The sequence below is a fragment of the Camellia sinensis genome, chromosome 5, assembly GCF_055761805.1.
Source record: "Camellia sinensis isolate YWXY chromosome 5, ASM5576180v1, whole genome shotgun sequence".
NCBI classification, from domain to species: domain Eukaryota; kingdom Viridiplantae; phylum Streptophyta; class Magnoliopsida; order Ericales; family Theaceae; genus Camellia; species Camellia sinensis.
This window is the reverse complement of record NC_138965.1, coordinates 196,624,451-196,645,500: the sequence shown is the minus strand read 5'-3', so window position 1 is coordinate 196,645,500 and position 21,050 is coordinate 196,624,451. Positions and strand designations below refer to the sequence as shown.

Here is a 21,050-nt window from a genome sequence, read left to right as displayed (position 1 = left end):
AAATCAACTTGTAGGAAAAGTGCTCGGAAAATTGGTCGGTGACGGAAGAGTCAGGAAAAGTCATTGACGGGCAACGACGGTGGACAAGTAGACATGTAGATAGATAGCTGGACTCGAGAACAAATAAGCATGACATTTAGATAGATACGTAGGCAAGTAAACAGATTTGGGTATTATGATTTTTCAAATTGTTGTTGATTTGAGGGTAATTATGTATTACATTAAAATTTGGTAGGATCTCAATTTTATTTATTTATTTTTTGAGCACGGTCAAATTTGTATAATAACAAAAAGAAGCCGACGTCTCCTACTGTCATATTCCTGGTATTAAACCAGGACTGTTTCCCATTGTTTTGTGACAACTTGGATGACTCATATTTGCATTATTATTTTTATTTATTTATTGTGGATATTTGTGATCTTCAAGGTATATATATAGACACACAGTCTTTCAATTCATACCAAAACACTAACGATTCATATCTGAATTCAATCATATTCAACTCTTTCCATTGCTAGAGAATTGGCCATGGCAAGTGTAAAGCTCATAGGAGCCTCACCAAGCCCATTTGTGAACCGGGTTCAAATTGCTTTGAACCTAAAATCAATCGACTATGAGTTCTTAGAAGAGACATTTGGTGCGAAAAGTGAGCTTCTTCTTAAATCAAACCCGGTTCACAAGAAAATACCTGTTCTTATCCACAACGAGAAGCATATATGTGAGTCCCTCATCATTATTCAATACATTGATGAGCTATGGATGTCTGGTCCCTCCATTCTCCCTTCTGATCCCTATGATCGTGCCATTGCCCGATTTTGGGGAGCCTATATTGATGATAAGGTATCGTTTTCTCATTCGTCAATTTCTTGAATTGAAGAGTAATGCACAGATTGTTTTTGTTTTTATTTTTATTTTGTAGTGAAATGAAATGGTAGAACAAAGGGTGTCAATGCAATGTATGTTTCAATTTTAAAAAGCTATTTAGGGAATTATTTCGGAAAAAATTCTCTAAAACAATCCAATTTTGAGGAAGCATCAAAAAGTAGTTTTCAAAATTTAAAAAAATATTTTCACAAAAGAAAGGAGTATTTTGGAACTTTTTATTGTTTTTGTTTCTAATGATACAATAAAATTAGTTTGGTATATTATTTTCTTTTTCTACAAATGGAATCAATATTAAAACATTTGGAAACAAAAAAATGTATTATCTTTCCTTTGCAAAACAAGTTTTTCACTTCTTCCTCCCTTCCCACCACCTTTGGCGTCATGTGGTCACCCTCTCATGACTTTAGGCAACACTTTGACTACCACCTATGGTTATCCCACAACCAGCTACTCCATTCGCCAACTCAACAAACATATTTATTTATTTAAAAATATTTATGTATATATCAAACAAGTATATGATTTTTATTTATGGCACCTAATTTTTTTTTTCAATTTTATAAATGACTATAACAAAATTATATGATACAATAATTCAAATGGGGGTTGCAGTGTTCTCTAGCCGAAATTCGAAAGGCAGGAGGAGAGGAAGAGAGATTGGCAGCAGTAGACAAGGTGGTAGCAATGCTGGTGTTGTTGGAAGAGTACTTCATCAACTGCAGCAGTGAAGGAAATGGTAATTTCTTTGGCGGTGACAACATTGGTTACGTTGACATAGCACTCGGGTGCTTCCTTGGTTGGTTCAAGGTGATGGAGAAGATGCTCAATCTAAAGGTGCTAGACATAACCAAGACGCCGTGTCTGGTGAAGTGGGCCGAGAGGTTTTGCTCAGATGATGCAGTTAAGAATGCTATTCCGGAGACTGAGCAGCTTTTGGAATTTGCTAAAATCCATCTGATGAAGTGAAAAAAACTCAGTCTAATTGAAATGCATGCCTTGAGTTGGGTTGGCTTACTTGGGAAGTCCATGAACTGGGAAGCTTTCATTGTGAATATTTTTTAATCTTGTTTTGTTTTCCCTTTGTAATAAATAAAACTAAGTTTAGATGTCACGAGAAAATGTTTCACGAAAATTGTTTTGAAACTATAGCCGATCGACTGATCAGCTGATCAGCACAATGTAAGATTGACCGTTCACTGCTTTCAAATATTTTTTGTGAAACTTTTTTCGTGATATGTATTATTGTTGTATAAATAAAAGAGTCCAGTTCCACGTGTGACATTTGATGTTGCTTTAATAACGCCAGGTGAGGAAAACCCGCTTTTATTTTTGTTTAGTTTTTTTTATCTTTATTTTTCTTTTTGTATTTTTGTATTGCTTTGTATACTTTTTTTTTTTTTGATGGTTAAATGGGGTGATTTTCACTACAAGGATTTTTACTTTTAGCGACTAAAGTTTTAGTCGTCAAAAGTCACTATTTTAGTCACCGAAGACTTTTAGCGACAAAAATATTTGGTGGCAGAATTAGTGGGGGAAGAATTGTCGGGAAAGATCATTGTAATACATTGCCGACTAAGCTTTTAGTCGTCAAAAGGTTTGAAATAAAATTAAATATCATATTTTCAGCGACTAATTTTTTTGTCGTTAAAAGTTCAGTTATTTTTAACGACTAATCATTTAGTCACGGAAAAGAGTTTTAGCTACTAAATATATTAGTAGCCTAAAGTAAATAACAATGTTTTGGCTACTAAGATTTTAGTTGCCTAAAGTCAAAATTTTTTTTGCCTACTAAAGGTTTAGTCGCCTAAAGTCTTACGTTTTTAGCTACTAAGATTTTAGTCGGCAAACATTTTGTGTTTTGGCTACTAAACATTTGGTCACCTAAAGTCTCACATTTTTTTGCTACTAAAGTTTTAGTCGTCAAAAGTTTTTTTTATTTCTTCAACTTATTTTTTTAGCGACGACATATTTTAGTTGCCATATGTTTGATTGTTTTTTTTGGCTACTAAACTTTTAGTAGCCAAAACTATTTTCTGAATTTTTCTTTTAGCTACTAACAATTTAGTCGCTAAAAACATGCTCTTATGTTTTATCGCAAAATTATAATTTATTCACAACTTGTCTATATTCCATGCAACCTATAATACGTATATAAACAAACAACACATAAACTATCCATCATTTCACAACGTAAAATTATCAATCATGCCAGAGTTCATATTACTTCCAACTATCCAAAAATAAATAATTTTAAATGTATATATTCCATACAAACCAACTATTGTCCAAACTAAAATTATATTTCCATACACAAATCCAAGCCGCCATATATAAAAAATATATTTACTACCATGCGATATGGCCATTTGGTGTGGTACAACTTACCATCGTAATCTGTACCACGACAAAAGGTGATTTATATGCCACACTAGCAACTATTAGTTGGATTACAAAAGTTATATGTATCAATAATGCTAATATTCACAAAAGCAGAGGAAGATATAGTTAGCAGGATTATACAAAAGTGTCAAGTGTCCTCCATAAACAAAAATGTAGACTATCTACAAGTCCATGCCAAAAGCCATCTACAAAAAATAAAAAAACAATTGCACCCATTATAAAATATCAATTCATTTAGACATAGGAAAAATGTTGTAATAACATGCATTTAAGGTAGAACAATCTATGAAAACCTTTTTTCGAAATACAATCATATGTATGTATCATGAAAGATTTATTCCACACTCGATTTCAATTTACAAATAATACAATTTCTAGGAGCATACCTCTTCATAAAATAATTTTTTATGAGTAGAATGTTCTGGTGGTAAATTTATTTTAACTCTTCTTGATTCTTATTTTCCTATTCAAAGTAAAATGATTGAGTAACTTACGGGGTTATCTCTATAACCATATCATGCTTTCTTAATACGTTTACCACCCAAATGACCACCGTGTATGATGAAACAATGGCATCATTTACAATGAAAATGTTAAAAATTTATTGGATGTCAAACTCTCCCTTTTTTGAATAAGTTTAAGTAGTTTCCGGCTCTAACTCCCAAATTATGTGTGCTAATGACATTCTGTCTGTTGTCACAAGTCTTATATGTCAAGGGGAAGCTGGCTATGACATCCCTACATTGGTTCCAAGGTTGTTTCGCTTTTACGCACCCTTAACGCCCTTTTTTGGCTAAGCTTAAGGCGTTTTTGGCTCTAACTCCCAACCTACACGTGCTAATTACATTATGTCTATTGTCACAGGTCCTATTTGTCACGGGGAAGGTGGCCGTGACATCTGTACGGTGGTTCAGGAGCTGATTTGCATTTTCGCCCCTTTAACGCCATTTTTTAGCATGAAATCATGACATATTACCCTGTATGTCATTCATAATCACCTAGTGATGTATGTTGTAGACTTTTAATCATAGCATGATTACATTAAATTTTCTTTTGGAATTTATGCTCCTTAGTTATAGAATCATTGTGCTACTGGGGAACATTTTTTCCAAAAGAGAAGTCAAGACAATCATGACCACATGGCCACTGAGTTTTACTAATGAGGTCAAAATGAAATGTATCCTAGTTAATTTCATTAAAAGAGAGATTACTAAATCTATTCGTTGTATGCTCACTGGATTGTGAACTTTTCTTGATGAATGGTTGCAAAAGTAAACTGCATATGCAAATTCCACAGTAAACAGAATTGCCAAAGTTCCTACTAGAAATGAAGAAGAAAGAAGGAGACACTGTGGAAATATATATTGCTTACCTTTTGTATGTTTTGGTCCATTATGCTTTTTGTGGGGTAGCATCTTCTTAACGTTGTTATGCCAATCAAGAGTATGAATTATTCCTCACTTGCAGCTTGGACAATTAACCTCAACTAGCTCGTCTTTGGATTCACTCCATAAGTGCTTTCCCATTTCTATCACTACAAACGATAATCCTAAGAACTTGATAATGGAATTTAGACACTATCTCCTCCAACCTAATAGAAATAATTAAGCAAATACCATGTAAATAATCATTTTGATCACCAAACACATGCAACTCAGATACTAAATTCCAAATAACCAACAATCCATTTCTTAAAAGCTTGTTAAATCTCACACAAAACAAAAATCAACCACTTTGTCAGCAAACCAGAAAACTAGGCTTTTTACACAGATTTTTCTTGTGGTTTTTTCTAGACCAAACCCAAACATCAATGGCCATTGGTGATGTCTTTGAGCAATCCTTTCTTATTACTACTATACTTCAATCGCTCCACAAATTCATCAATGACTTGCTTCAAACAAGACATGAGCTATTCTTTCCTCACAACCCCTTTCTTATCCTCCTTAGCTCTCATACCAACCTCCCATATCTCGTCTATAAACTTAGCATCGGTCAACTGGTCCAACCATTTAGGTACCTCAACCATTGGACATCACGAATAACCCATAAAACAATTCAAACCAATAAAACTAAAATCCATAAAACTAATTCCATAGAAACCAAACAAAAATCAAAGCAACTTTGGACATCAAGAATAACATAATTTCATAGAAATCAAACAATTCAACTAAACCTATTTGTGAAATCAACACAAAATTAAACTAAAAAAATCATATAAACCTTAGATGAAGTGTGAGAGATGGGGAAATAGGGGAAGGTAGAGAGAGAGAGAGAGAGAGCCAGATCGACAAAGAGGGAGAAGACCGAGAGCAACAGAGAGAGAGGGACAAGAACCTGTGATTTGCAGCAGTAGAGATGGTGATTTGCGACGGTAGCCAGCGACGGTGAGGTGGTGACCATTAGTGAGCGTGCGTCTAGTTTGGTGTATTGGTCTGTGTGTGTTTGTAAGATAGAACAGAGAAAAGATCTGTGTGAAAGGAATAAAAGGGAAGGGCGCAAATATTTCCCTCTAAAAAAAATTTGGGGCCTTTAGCGACTAAATAAATTTTTGTCGGCTAATGTAATCAATAGCTACTAAAAGTTTGTAGCTGTTTGTTTAATATTGGCTACTAAAAATGTTTTTGTCGATAATAACTACCCATCTATGACTATAGTTTTTTAGTCACTGATGGTTGCAATAAATAAGCCTATTTTTGGCGACTAACAAAAATTTTGGTCGGCAAAAGGCTATGTACACCGACTAAAACCATAATTAGTAGCCTAAAATGTAAACAAATGCCTACTAAAACTTTTTTAGTCGCCTATTGACATATGTTTAGCGACTAATTATTTTTTACTTGCCAATAATTAACATATGGCTACTAAAAAACTTTAGTAGCTAAAAGTTAAATCATTGCCTACCAACAGGAAAATTTGTTGGAAAGGTCCAACTTTTGGTGACTAAAAATGTTTTAGTAGCCAAAAGTGGTCGCCAAAGGTGCAGACCGTTGCAGTGTTTGGAAAAAAAGACCAAAAGGAAATATGTAACAAGAAATTAGAAAAAAGTTAAAGCACTTCACGTGTAGAAATTATCCCATCAATTCAGATCTAGAACAATATGTGATTGTGTGCTTAACTAATGGTATTTTGTAAATTTTTGTTTCAAAATATTTCTATTGTTTTGAACTCTTCAATGAGTTGTTTTGGGAAGTTGGTTAAAAGTTACTTTTTTAACTTTTTTAAAAAAAATATATAAAAAATAGAGAAATAATGTGACCTAGAAAAGATTAAAAGCTAAAAAGTTAACTTTCAACCTCTTTCCAAAAGAGGCCAATATACAGATTTTGTTATTGTTAGGTGACCATATCGCCAACATTGTATTATGAGAAGATTAAATAATTACAGGACTTATTTCTATTGCATGTCTCCTCTCCTTACTTATTGGTGATTTGATTATCTCTCAACATGAATAAACATGTAACACTCGTAAAAATGTAGAATAGTTTAAACAAAAATTTATATTGTTAAATAATGCACAAAAAGAAGAGGGGAATTGCAATGGGGGATCATAACTCTCGTAGCACTATTTGACATTTTTTTTTGATCAACAAAGAAGAGGGAAACTTTATTGATGAACAAAGATAGAATTACATCAATAAAGAAGAAGGGATGGAGGAAGAGGAGTGCAAAAGCATCATAGTGAAACAAATCAATCCCAACTAGGTTGGCACCAATAAGACAGCCCAATCATATGCTAGCACACCGCCCAAAGGTGGTGAGTAACCAACCACAAACACCAAACCCAAACCCAACCATAGCTAATAAAAGCTAAAACAAATCAAAACCAACATATACAAATTCAAAAATAGCAGCAACACTAGCTGGCAAACTCAGTAGCATCAAACAACATGAAATAACATTAAAAAACAAGCAACAATAGCAGCATTAGTAGTCTCCACTGGTTCATTGCCCTCATAGCTCATACTAGCACTAAAAAAAAAAAAGACTCCTCACAATACTCCTTTGGATCTTAGAAACAACTTCTCACCTGCTACATATTGAAAGCAACATCCGTAATAGAAAATGAACAACTCAAATTAAAAGATTTCCACCATAGAGCTATCTGAACTTTAATAAGATCACATAATTACACAAGATTAGGTTGTATACTAGAGAATATACAATTGTTCCTACATTTCCAAATTGACCAGATCACAGCTGCTGGGATGACCCTTCAAACTTGACTTTCCTTTTTCCTAAACTTCCAACTCATCCACCATTGTAGCAGCCCTTCTAATGACCTTGGAACTACCCATGGCAACCCCCACTATTGCATTATATTTGACTAGATTTTTCATACAACATGACAGAACAGAAGGATATGATTCAAAGACTCCATTGCCTCTTTAAAGAAAACACAAGATGAGTCAACATTGCCCCTCAACACTCCAATTCTACTCAAAAACTCAGTTGTCTTTAATTTGCCTTTCCATGCTGACTAGATAGTAAACTTGGATTTAGGTGGAGCAAAAATATTCCATATTAGCCTTGTGGAGCTTGATGCTATATCATTCGCCAATTCACACCATTTATAAACAATATTCACCTTGAACACAGCAGTTGGATCTACCTTCCATCTCATGGAATCACCTTGTTCCAGATGCAGACTTGGACCAGCACCCAACAGAGCAATAAGCCTTGAAAGTTCATCCTCTTCCCAAGCATGTAGAGGTCTTCGAAAACTAAAACACCATTCATTAGACAAGGCTTTCCTTGAAAGCATCATATTCAATGAGATCTTTTTTCTCTTCACTCAACTGGTACAATCGAGGGAACTGAGAGCTAATACTAGCTTCCCCCTCCATCCATCAACCCAAAACATTGTTCTCCGACCATTGCCAATTGTAATTTGCACATTCACCCTATAAAAATTAAACAGATTGGGGTTGTTGTGTGCTAATCCAACTATATCCTTCCAGATTTTAGACACTTTACCTGAATCTGGGAGCAATGGCAGCCACTTCCCTCTAACAGATCCATATATACTACACAAAACTATTTTTCACAATGCACCCTCCTCCAAAGCAAACCTCCACCACCATTTTAATAACATACACTGATTTGCTACTCTTAAATCTTTGATTCCCAAACCCCCTTGTTTCTTATTCATTAAAACTTTTTGCCATCGTACCAAATGAACTTTTCTTTTGGTTTTTGTATCCCTCCACAGGAATGTTGTTTGCAATCTATCAATCTCCTTAAAAACACACTTTGGTATCTTAAATAATGACACGTAATAGATGGGTAATGAAGACAACATTGATTTTATCAGAACCATTCTACCTACAAATGATTATAATCTTCTTTTCCATCCTGCCAGTTTTTTCTTGACTTTCTCAATAATTGGTTTCCAAGTTTTTCTTCGATTGGGATTGACACCAAGAGGCAGCCCTAAATACTTCAAAGGAAGTTGTTGACCTAAACAATTTAGTTTAGCTGCACACTCCTGTACCAACTTATCATCCACACCCACTCCACAAACTACACTTTTATGGAAATTTATTCTTAACCCAGATACTATTTCAAAACATCTTAACACTCTTTTAATTGCTTCAACTTCTGTCCAGGTAGCTTCACGTAAAAATAAAGTATCATCCACAAACTAAAGATGGGAAACATTAATCCTTCTAGATCCCACTTCCACCCCTTTAATAATTCCCAACTCCTTTGCTCTCTTCACTAAAATGTTAAGCCCTTCAGCTACAATATTAAAAAGAAAGGGTGAGAGTGGATCTCCTTGCCTTAACCCTCTTTGTGGACAGAATTCATCAGATGGGGAACCATTCACTAGCATAGATACTCGAGCTGAAGAAATACATTCTTTCATCCACTCCTTTCATCTGGAGCCAAACCCAAAATTCTCTAACATATGTAGCAAAAAATTCCAATTTACCGAATCATATGCCTTTTCGAAATCCAACTTTAGGATTAATCCCTACCTCTTAGACTTTTTCCACCAATCCACAACCTCATTAGCAATAAGAACTCCATCTATAATATTTCTCCCACCCAAAAAAGCAGACTGTACATTGTCAATGACAGAAGGCAATACTTGCTTGAATCTGTGTGCCAATACCTTGGTTAAAATTCTATAGACAAAATTTATCAGACTAATTGGCCTGTAATCACCAAGAGATAATAGGAAGTCCTTTTTAGGGATCAAAGTAATGAAAGAGCAGTTTACTCCATATCCCAGTCTACTGTTTTTATGAAATTCATTCATGAACGCCATTATATTCTTCTTCATAATTTTCCACCCCTTTTGAAAACATATCATGTTAAACCCATCTGGTCCTTGAGCTTTATTACCATCACATTCCTTTATTGCTCTTCACACTTCTGACTCAGAAAAATCTTTTTCCAGTAGCTTATTTGCTTGATTATAGTCCACCTTCTTGAAGATTCCACCAATTCCAGGCCTGATTCTCCATTTCTCATCAAAGTGCACCTTAAAATGGTTATAAGCTGCTTGTTTAATCTTCCTTGGCTCTTCTAATATATTTTCCCCAACCTTCATTGAATTAATCATATTCCTACTTTGTCTTGATGTTGCCATGACATGGAAGAACCTTGTATTCTTATCTCCTTTTAATGCCCAGTCTAGCCTTGATTTTTGTAACCATAACCACTCCTTTCTCTTCCTGAGTTGCCAGACTAGACCTACCACCTCTTTTTTCCTAGCAACCTCTTCTTGATTGCGGGTTCTAGATTTAGCCTCTAGGTCAGTGGTCTCCAATTCTGATTCAGCGTCTTTAATTTGAGACTCCACATTCCCAAACACCTCAGAATTCCATTTTTTCAATGCCAATTTCAATGATCTCAGTTTGGCCATGATGATGTACCTAGCCCACCTATCCAATTGTGTGTTTTTCGACACCTTTTGAATTTTCTTCAGGAACAAAGGATGCAACACCCAAGCATTAATAAACCTAAAGGGTTTGGGTCCCAAATCTTTATCACCCTCCATTAATACTATGGGACAGTGGTCAGACAGTAATCCAGGTAAACCCTAAACCTTAAGTTTGAACCACTCCAACCATTCCGGGTTTACTAAAAATATGTCAATTCTGCTCCAATGCCATGAATTACCCCATGTATACTGCCTCCCTAACATTGGCATGTCCATTAACTCTAAGCTGTTAATGAAATTGTTAAAATCATTCATTCCCCTACTCCTCCTTAAGCAACCTTTTCTCTCTACTATTGATGAGACTTCATTAAAATCACCACCTAAACACCATGGTTTAGGAAATGATTCTTTCAATCTAGACAACATGTCCCAAAAATGTCTTCTATCTACCTCATTAGGCGCGCAAATATTACAAAGTACACACTCAAGACTAGAGTAGATCATACCCGCCATTAACACAAACCTCCGAGAGCTGCAACAATCCTTTAAAGCAAACATATCAGGTTGCCAAATGCATAATAAACCACCCGCACTACCTTCCGCATCCACAACCATGAACTCTATGGAATCAAATGGCCACAGTGACCTCATAACACTTTCATCAAGAGCTAATTTTTTTAGTTTCTTGTAGCAGAACCATATCTACCTTTTTTTTCTCTTAAAATCACCTTAATCCTTTGTCTTTTCTCCATTCTTCCAATCCCTCGCACATTCCATGATAAGATCTTCATTAGGAAACTAACAATACTCCTATGCACCCTTTTGGTGCTCTGTTATGCATCGTTGACTTCATGCACCCTTGCAACTCTTGCCTCATTATCCTCTTCTATCTGAACAATCTTGTTTACTAATTCAGCCTCAAATCCCCCAAAATTGAACCCCAAAGCTTTTCCTACTTGAATGGTATCTTGTGCTTCCTTGAATCTCTTCGTTTGGCTAACCGAATTATTGGTTAACAAGATTGAAGTCGATACTACCACTACAGCTCCACGAAGTAAAGCTCCACGGTGAAAACCACTTCAAAACAGTAGCCCTTTTGACCTTGATTTCCTTCTGGATCTTGATTCCTTCTCCCTATTGATCTCTCTAATATCCTTATTCCTACCTGGTAGAATTACTTTACCTTTTCTTCTCTGGAGTTGCAATTCATTCCCCTTATTGGATTGAACTTCTGTCAATGATGCCGCCACCAATTAGTGGATTGTTCAGTAGTTCGGACTATAGAAGTTAGCCCATGACTCTGCCTGCAAGTCCCTTTCCTATCAATTGGGCCCTTGCTACACTCCTCAGGCCGAAATCCTGACAGATCAAGCCCAATACAAACAGCACTGGGCTTGTCATTATTTAGTAATACTTCCAATATAATATTGGGCCTACATAGATCAATCTCCCTAATACTTCTCAAAAGCCCATCAAATCCTCCTTGATTTCTAACTCTTTGTCTCCCCCACTTATCTGCACACTAGCTAGCAAAATCAGTCATACCGCTTTTAGAACCTGTATACTGAAGTAGTGCCATCGCCCCTACGTCTTGAGTTACCAAGTTTGCAACTGATTCATTCACCATTGATAATGATGAATAATTGCAGGCATGCCCCTCATCTACCTGCCTACCATCCACTTCATCCCTTGTCCTCCCTGCCATGTCACCTTGAATTTCCAGCTCAGCCTTTTCGCTTGCCACATCCTCCTCGGCCACCTCAGTCTCTTTGCAAGCCACCTCAGCCTCTTTGCAAGCCACGTCCTCATCTTCTTCCTTGTTCCCTTGATACTGCACAGAACTTTGATCATAGGCAGTATTGTACCCTATCGAGGCCCTTTCACTTAGTTTTCCTTTACATATACAATGGCTCTCATGCAACCTATCGCCAAAAATACTCTCCTCTACTACATGAATGGGATAAGTACTACCCCTAAACTCTAACAACACCATTTCATCAATTCTTTCCAATTGGTTTGTGCAGATTCTAATTCTTCAACATTTAAAGGAATCCATGCTTGTGATGTTATCATCCAGCTCTACTATCTCCCCCCACTGTTCCCCTGTGCGTTGGAATTTTTTTGTATTCCATAAATTAAGTGGAACACCAAAACATCGAAGCCAAATCGATCTCTCATTCTCCACTTTTATTCCACATGCTCATCTAGTAAAGCTCTCATACTAGTCGTAAATCCATGCTTCCATCTCCTACATTATAATTTCCATATCAGCTTCAGATGAAAAGGATAGAAACGCTACCCTCCCTCCACTTTCTCTAACTTTTAAATCCTTCAACCCCCTGCTGGTGAATTCTAAATTTAGACCCAAAAGGTTGCAATGATCTCACAATTTTAATATTGCGCTTGAATACAGCCAGCCATTTTCATACTCCTCTGTTATGATTCTATAGTCATTACCTTCTCCGCTTTCTTCGCCTTTGATACCTTTCACCACCTCAGCGTAAGAGCCTTTCCTTACATGTCCAGCTATGCTCAATCTCTCTGGTGCTTCCGGTCTCTGCTTGGATGTTACACTATGCACTTTGCGTTGATCTTTCCCAATCTGTTCATTCCCATACTCTACTCTTTTCACTTTTAAGACCTTGTCTTCATACCATATCCCATTGGTTTTCTGAATTGCTACTCCAACTGCAATGGGGTAGTCATATCGTACAAAGCCGAATCTTGATTGTTTTACTCTCCTCTTCTTATTTGGAATGAAGACATCCTTAACAATTCCAAACTTTGAATACAGCAAGTATAAACTTTTTGGGTTCATACCATTAGGTAAATCATTCACAAACACTGTATGGATGGCTGCCGATGTTCCAGACCGTCCTTGCCGTCTTCTAAACACTGGCTTCTAGCCACCTCCAGTTTCCATTGTCTTTTCCTAAAGAGTGGGTTATATCTTGGGAGTTTACTTGCTTGCCTTTGTGTGTGATTTTATTTGATTTTTTTATTAATCTATATGACATTGTCATTGTAGTACTTCTAATTAATATAAAATCACAACCCTCAATAAAAATTCTTTTTGCAAATAAAAGAAAAAAATTTAAAAACCTAAGTGATTCGTAATTCAAACTAGATTAATTGTAACAATACCCAAACAATTAAAACAGACAATCTAAATCACCTAGCACATACGAAAGTGATTTAGATTGTTGCTTCAAAAAATAATAAATCAACACAATAGATTTTTACGTGGAAAAATCACAATTAGAGCACCTCCAATTATGATTAAAAAACCACGGGCTAAATGCCACTAATCACTCCACTATGAAAGAAAGAAAGAAAGAATACAAATTAACCAAACAAATTACCCAAACTTTGTCAACTTGTCTTCAACAATCTGTATCTCTTTCACTGTAACCTTTGTCTCAGAATTGATTAGATTGATGTTGAATCTACAACATCCGTGTCGAATCAACGACTACTCACAGCTTTGAACTCCTTTGAATACTCCACGTTTAAATATCTAGATTCCACTGAAGAAGAGCACTCTTGAAGTAGAACACTTATGCTTGTCAAACCATGTGAGTTTAATACTCAAACAAGCATCAAAGAAAACTAGCAAAATACCCCAGAAGAAAACCCTAGACAAGAAAACCCTAGACGCCTCAAAGAAGATCTAGAAGCTATGACCCTAAAAACAGACTGAAACAAATATTTATAGAAAACAGGGGCGTGATCCCCGCTCAAGCGCAAGACTTACCACTCGAGCGGTCTCATTAAAACGCGTATGACTAGACAGGGTATTTGCTCGAGCGTTGGACATTACGTTCGAGCATAAAATCACACATTCCAGTAGTTTTACAAACAAGCCAAACTTCTGGGAGAGTGTAAACTCCGCTCAAGCGCAGATTGTCTCGCTCGAGCGGGAAGACCAAAAAACAAGGAAAAATTACAGCTCAATTAAACTAAGCTTATTCGCGGAATTGGCAACAAGTAGGGACCTAACAATCTCCCGCTTTGTCAATTTCCGGACAAAAATTTTCTAACAATTTTTCCTAACAAACACATGCACTAGACACATTAACTAACACAAACAAAAGATCCAGCCTATCAGACATAAAAACTGCAAAACCAAAAATGCCGATTTGATCGAGAAACACTTAGAAACATTTTGAACAATCCACCAGTGGAAACGACCAAAATACCACAAAAATCAAAACTGTGGAACGAAATAAGATAACAAATAAAGATATGAATAATCAAAATATCCAACTGTACATCCAAAACTATCTATTCTAATACATAGCAAACACAAGTGTCCAGCAGTTCTAAACCAAAAGAAACAACTAGAGGAACAACCAACCAATGTTTATGTGACCCCAAAATTTTTTCCCTTTTTGGTCGGGAGACAAACAGTAACAAAAAAAAAATGTGTAGACACCCCATTTTTGACCGACCTTAAGACTCAAACGTCATCGATTGAGCACTCGATGATCGCGTATGTTTGTGCTCGTTTCGAGTTTCTGGAGTTTTCGGCTGAGTGCCTTGCCTCCGGGCCTCTGAACTCTTTGTGTTTTGGCTTGGTTTGTGGACCATGCCCTGTTGACCTTGCCTGGAGGGAGAGAGAGGCCTGTAGGCCACTTTTCATAGTCGTAGACTACTTTTCCCTCTTGTAGGCTGGTTTTCGATTTTCGAAGCCTTTGGCCGAGCGCCTTGTCTCGGGACCTCTTAACTTTCTCTCACTACGCCAAAACAGGGCATTAACGACGGTTTTTTTAACGACAGTTTCATTACCGTCATTTAAAGATACTATTAATGACGGTAACGAAACCACCGTTAATACCGCCGTTAATGTATCTTTAATGACGGTTTTCGTTACCGCCGTTAGCAAAACCGCCGGTAATGACCCTTTAACGGCGGTAATGAAACCGCCGTTAAAAAATTGCCACTAAAGTCATTTTTAAACGGCGGTAATGAAACCGCTGCTAAAGCCCTCTCATTACAGCCGTTAATGACGGCGGTCTTTGTCGGCGGAGCTCCGGCGGAGCTCCGGTAAGTGGTGACCACGCGTGGCTAGGGTTGAATATGACCATCTACAATAAAGTAAAAGTAATGTTTAAATATTTATTTAGGAAATATATTTCATGAAGAGTGGCTGTGGTGGAGTGGTTGGTGTGGGTGGATGAGAGGTTGAGGGTTCAAGACTTGGGGAGTGCAAGAAGAAAGAATTATTTTTTGAAAAATTTGAACCTATTTACGGTGGTAAAGAACCGCTGTTTTTGGTCGACTTTTAACGACGGTAATTTACCTTTTTATGACGGTTGTACTTTTTCCGACACGCGCATAAACGGCGGTAACGAAACCGCCGTTAATACCGTCGTTAAAGGTTTTAACGGCGGTTTTATAGCCTTTAACGGCGGTAAAAAACTGCCGCTAAAGCCTAATTTTGGCATAGTGTCCTTTTGGCCTGGTTTTTGGACCATGCCTTGTTGCCTTTTCCTAGAGAGAAACAAAGGTTTGTAGACCACTACCTTTCCCTCTTGTAGGCTACTTTTTGTATCCGTAGACTAGTTTCTGGGGCTTCCGGTTGAGTGCCTCGTCTTGCAGACTCTTGTCTTGCTTCCTTTTTGGTTTGGTTTTGAACCAAACCTTCTTATCCCTTGTCTGGAGAGTGGAACAGGGGTGTAGACCAATTTCTCCCCCTGTAGACCACTTTTCTTCCCTGCCAGCCAGTTTTCTAGCCAGCCAGCTAGGGTGGGTGTTCTGTGGACCACCTAAAGTGGTCGGCAGCCATGCCACCACCTTCATCTTCCTGTGCAGACCACCTTTCCCCCCTTGCCGACCACTTTTTATCCTTGCAGACCACCTTTTGTGGTCGGTTGACTAGTGGGAGTGATCGGCCAACCACCTCAACTGGTCGACACCTTTTCTGCAGATATTTTCCATGCCAGCTGTGCCAGCCGTTGGGCATAGAAGGCATCCTCCATACATTGCTTGAAGCCTTTAGCTTGTCTAACAAGCTTAAGGCATGGATTTCTATATAAGGGAGCCTCCTCCCTCTTGTCTCAGGTTGAGAAATTCATATTAGGGCTATACATATCCCTCTATCTCTATACTTCTTCCTTTATCTCTATATTTGTGCTTAAAAGTGCAATTTCTTCACACTTTTTCACACAAACACCTAATAAAACACCTTCATTTTGGAGCTGAAGTCCCTTGGAGTTTGTTTTGAGGTTTTTGGATTGCTTTTGGTCCAAAATTGTTGCTAGAGTTGCTGCCTTGTTCTTGTTCTTCAATGGTAAGAAACTAGCCCCTCAAAGCTTTGTTTTTGATTAAGTCTTTGGCCCTATTTGCATGATGTTTTAGGCCTAACTTTAAACTGCAAAAAGTTCTGATTTTAAGTACTTAAAGTGTTTGTTTGAGGCTTCTTTGGTGTTGGGGGTGGTCTACCCCCGTTTGTGCCTTTGTTTCCCTTGTTTTGGACTATCTCTTTAGGCCTTTGAGATCATCTTCTCTTGGCCTTTTAAGGAATTTTAGTGGTGGAAATTATGTTTTGAGGCCCCAAATAGGAGGGGGTCATCCCCTCTCCTTGTGTCTTGGTTGCTTGTGTTGATGGCCTCGTGTTTAAGCATGTTTATCTAGCATGTGTTGGCTTGTTCTTAGCTTATTTTTGGTCTTATTTCAGCATGGCATAAATCTGTTTTGGCTTAGTTTAGGCTACCCTTGCATGCTTCATACACTTGTAGTGTAATCCTTGCAAACTAGCCTTGTATGCTTAAGGTTTTAGCTCACCTTTCTAGCATGTATTGGTTCCATTTCAGCATGTTTTTGGTCATTATTTAACATGCCTTAACTCTAATTTTGGTTGGTAGAGTCACCTCTTGCTTGGTTTTTACACTTGTAGTGTAATCCTCTTTGTTGGCCTAGTATGCTCCATGCTTCATGCCTCTAATCCTAGCTTGTGTTAGCTTTATCTCAGTATGTATTTGCTATTGTTTTGCCATGCTTAAGCTCTATTTTGAGTGGTCTTGATCATTTGGACCTTGTTTTGTATAGCCACAGTTCAATCTTGCTCACAAGCTTTGTGTTTTGAGTCCACTAGCATGCATTGCTTGGGCTATTTGCATGATTTAGTATCATTTGATATGTGATTTCAGAGCATGTAGCATTGCCATGTTCTCACTTCTTTCACTCTTTGAATGCTTCTAAGAGTTGTGCCTTTGTGCCTCGTTTATGGGCCAATGTGTATGCATGCAAGCCTAGGCTTTTGAGCTCCCATCCTAGCATGTTTTGGTCTTTGTTTTGACCTAATTGAGCTCTATTTATAGTTGGTTCAATCATTTGTGCCATGTATTGCATGCCTCTTGTGTAGTCCCTTTTAGTAGCCTTGTGCCTTAGGCCTTCTAACATGCTATGCTTGTGTTATTTGGATGATTTGGCATCATTTCATACATGATTTCAGTGCATATAGTGTAGCTATACTCTCACATTTGTCCCTTCTTAATCATGTTTGAGAGTTGTGCTCTTATGCTTAGTTGATGATCCGGTGCATGAGCATGCATTACCTTGCCTTTCATGCCTTCATTTCAGATAATTCTGGCCATTATCTTGGCATGCATGAGGTCTATTTGGGGCTGGTTTAGTCCATTGTGCATTGCATTGCATAGCCCTTGTGTTGTATCCTTCACTAGCTTTCATGCTTTAGGACTCTAACTTGACATGCTCATATGTTGTTTGCATGTTGTTTGGAATGTTGTTGCATTGCATTGTGTTTGGATTGAACGTTAATTCAAACATGAGAAACGAGGGACGTTTCATACTTGAAGTGAAGAAACGTGCCTCATTTCTCGGTCACCGACCCTCTTGATCATGCATGATAGAGGTTAAGGCTCTTATGTGTTATTTGTGCATTCATTGATATTAAATTGTGCAAACTTGGCTTCTTGGCCATCATGCATTGCGATGCTCGGTTGGTGGCCCGAGAGTCAAATACTGCACTCCCTTGAGCTTAAGAAATGATGGGGAGGGTGGTTGTGCACACATACCTTGCAAATACACTATTGTGCCCCTTCTTGTTCTCTGTAGCAGCAAATTAGAGCTTGGCAGAAATTTCTAGTCGACAGACCAGAAAAAGTAGCTGGCTGACCACTTTTTCTGGTCCACAGCAAATTTAGGTGGTCTACAGCACCATTTTTTGGTCGGTAGCCTTCCAGGGGGTTCCTATGTTGGAGTAGAAGCTATCTGGAGGTTTGTGCAGTGTTCTGAGATCAAATGCAAAAAGAGGCAACTTGGGGCTTCTTTTAACTGCTTTGCGACTGAGCATGCATGCATGCATGCACACCTCGCCCCGAGGCTCCTTTTAATTTCTTTGCTTAGCTAGTTAACTATTTGGTTATGTACTTAAGTAGTTAATGCACTTAGCTTTTCATTTGTGTTCGTAATTAGTTAACTCGTTAGTTAATTAGTTTCATTTTGTAATAGTTAGCTTAGCGTAGCTAATTAGTTTATTATTATTTGGACCCTCCGTCGAGAGGGCAAATTTTGTAATAAGTGTGCGTGTGTGTGAATGTCTTCCAACCCCACGTCTTTCTCCCTTTTATTTACAAGCTTTTGATGGTTAGTTTTAGAGCATGTTTTAATTAGCATACTTATGTTTGCATGCATGCATCATTCATCTGTTTTGCATACACCGGGCTCGGCGCTTCATTCAAACTGCATTGTCTTTCAATTCCTATTTGAATACATGTATCAAATTGTTGCATTCATATGCCATCTTAGCCAGCCGAGCCTATTTTAGCTGTATTTTTGCATGTGTTGCATTAGGAATTGTTAACATAGCTAGGGTCATGCATTGATTTCTAACTAGCTTCTTTTTTGGCTCGGAATACACTGTGAGTGTTTACGCTTTAGCATCCTTGCATGCGTATAAGTGACTGCCATGATAGCATGCTTGCCATGAGGCTATGTGCTTGTGTGTTTAAATGCATGAATGCTTATGGATGAAGGCTTCATTGCTTGAATTGGAACAATTCATCAAAAATGTGCGTTTTAAGCCCACTCGAGAGTGGCAATCATGTTTTAAGCCTACTTGAGAGTGGCAAATCCGTGTCTTAGCCTACTTGCGAGTAGCACTTTCAAACCATTTTCGAAAAACAAACATGAGATGTTTTGTTCCAAATTGAGTGATTTAGTCTATACTTATGTGTTGTGCACATCACATAGTAAGGTTAGCTAATAAATCGGAATAAGAACGCATGTGTTTTCAAAAACAACATATCATGTTAGTAGAGGCCGATCTTTGATCGGGCGAGCGAGGGTGCTAATTTCAGGACCTTCCCCTCTCGTATCCAAGTTCTCGAGTCGAGACAACTTTGGTGATGACGGACACGTGGCCTTAGGCACGAGTCAGGGTTTCCTAAATTTCCCAAAAATAAAATATTTAGGTGGCGACTCTGAAATCTGGCAAAGCAGTCCATGTTTGGCGCTTTTTGATTAAAATCGATTTTTCAAAACAATTTGCCGGATTTGGACTCTTTGGTGATTTATCAGTCTTACATTGTACTTTGTGAGATTAGATTCAGAACTGTGACAGGTGTCCAAACTGTAGTAGCTAAAAACACAATTCGCGCCCTCGCGCGTGGAGCGGAGTTCGGGCGGTCTACAAAATGAGAGAAGAAAAACAAACCTGTCCAAGAAGCATCACAGTCAAGAAGCGGCCAGTGGTGGATGAGGCTGCTACAGCTGAAGTAAGGAGATAATCTGAGCAAGCTGAAAAGTAGTCTGGGCGGTTGACTGCTCAAGATGTCCAAGCCAGCCATTGAAGGCATCAAGACGAGCATCCATATCCAACCACTGAGTCATGGACTTCTCAAATTGGCGAAGCTGGCTAGGAATGGTCCGTGGATGAACATCAGGCTCCTCTGCACCGGCTATGGCGACATCAAACTCGGCTTCCTCTGCCAAAAGATCATCATCACCTATAGAAGAAAAACCTGCCCTAGATGATCCCCCCTTAACATGTGCCCGACTCTAAGAAACCATTTTCTTAGTAAAGGGTTTAATAGGGGTAGCATACTCATCTTCCTCGAAGACCGGGACCTCAAGTTTGGACAAGAGACGGTTGATCAGACAACCATAGGGCAATCCTAATTGTCTATTCTCGATAACTGTAATCATTTTACAAAGGATAAGAGTGGCAATATTGATGGGCAACTGGTGATCAATGTAGTACAGGGTATAACCTTGGTCTTGGTTTATTTCTGAGCTATGGGTGGTGACAATGAGATTGGCACAAACGATAAGGCTAAGTAACCTAAACTTAGGAAGGAGCTCATTCTGCTTGATTAGAGCCCCTTGAATCCAGGTGTGGGGTGTACCACACAGTGCAGTGGCCACCTCATTGAAGTCACAATCGGGGTGAACAAAGAATGGAAACCGAGAGTGAAAAATTGGGCCAATGCCGAGGAAGGAGCGGATAAGGTCCTGGTCAACAAAAATCTCTTTAGACCTAACCTAGGTTTTGAAAGACGGTCCTATATCGTCAACACCTTCGATGTCGCAGTTGCAATAAAATTTCCTGACCCAATCTAAGTTTTGACGCCCAGAAAAGGAAAGGACAAGATCACCCCCCAAAGGATAAAACACCGGACGAATGGGAATGGACTCAAAGGTGTTTGGCTGCACATGATGCTCTAAATGGATGGTGTGGGATATGTAGGCTTCGCAAAAATTCTTGGCTTTTTCCGCGGAGGGGAACTGATCAGAGTTAAACTGAGGACGGGTAGCTGTGGACTTATGACGTTTAGAGGTAGACATGGTGAACCTAAAAACAAAACCAACACTAACCAGACAAACCCCCCTCCCCCCCCCTCCAAAAAAAAA

At 38.1% G+C, this 21,050-nt stretch overlaps 2 protein-coding genes across 2 annotated transcripts; one reads left to right on the top strand and one right to left on the bottom strand.

Annotated features, from left to right (window-relative positions):
• Positions 1–402: 402 nt before the first annotated feature.
• On the top strand, positions 403–2,167 carry LOC114305914 (glutathione S-transferase U17). Its single transcript, XM_028251054.2, has 2 exons — positions 403–841; positions 1,499–2,167. Exons 1-2 carry the CDS (start codon positions 530–532, stop codon positions 1,850–1,852), a joined length of 666 nt encoding a protein of 221 aa, XP_028106855.2. The 5' UTR covers positions 403–529; the 3' UTR covers positions 1,853–2,167.
• A 7,489-nt stretch (positions 2,168–9,656) lies between these two features.
• Positions 9,657–10,292, bottom strand: LOC145791997 (uncharacterized). The gene has a single exon (XM_082872468.1). It carries the CDS (start codon positions 10,290–10,292, stop codon positions 9,657–9,659), a length of 636 nt encoding a protein of 211 aa, XP_082728594.1.
• Between the last annotated feature and the right edge of the window lie 10,758 nt (positions 10,293–21,050).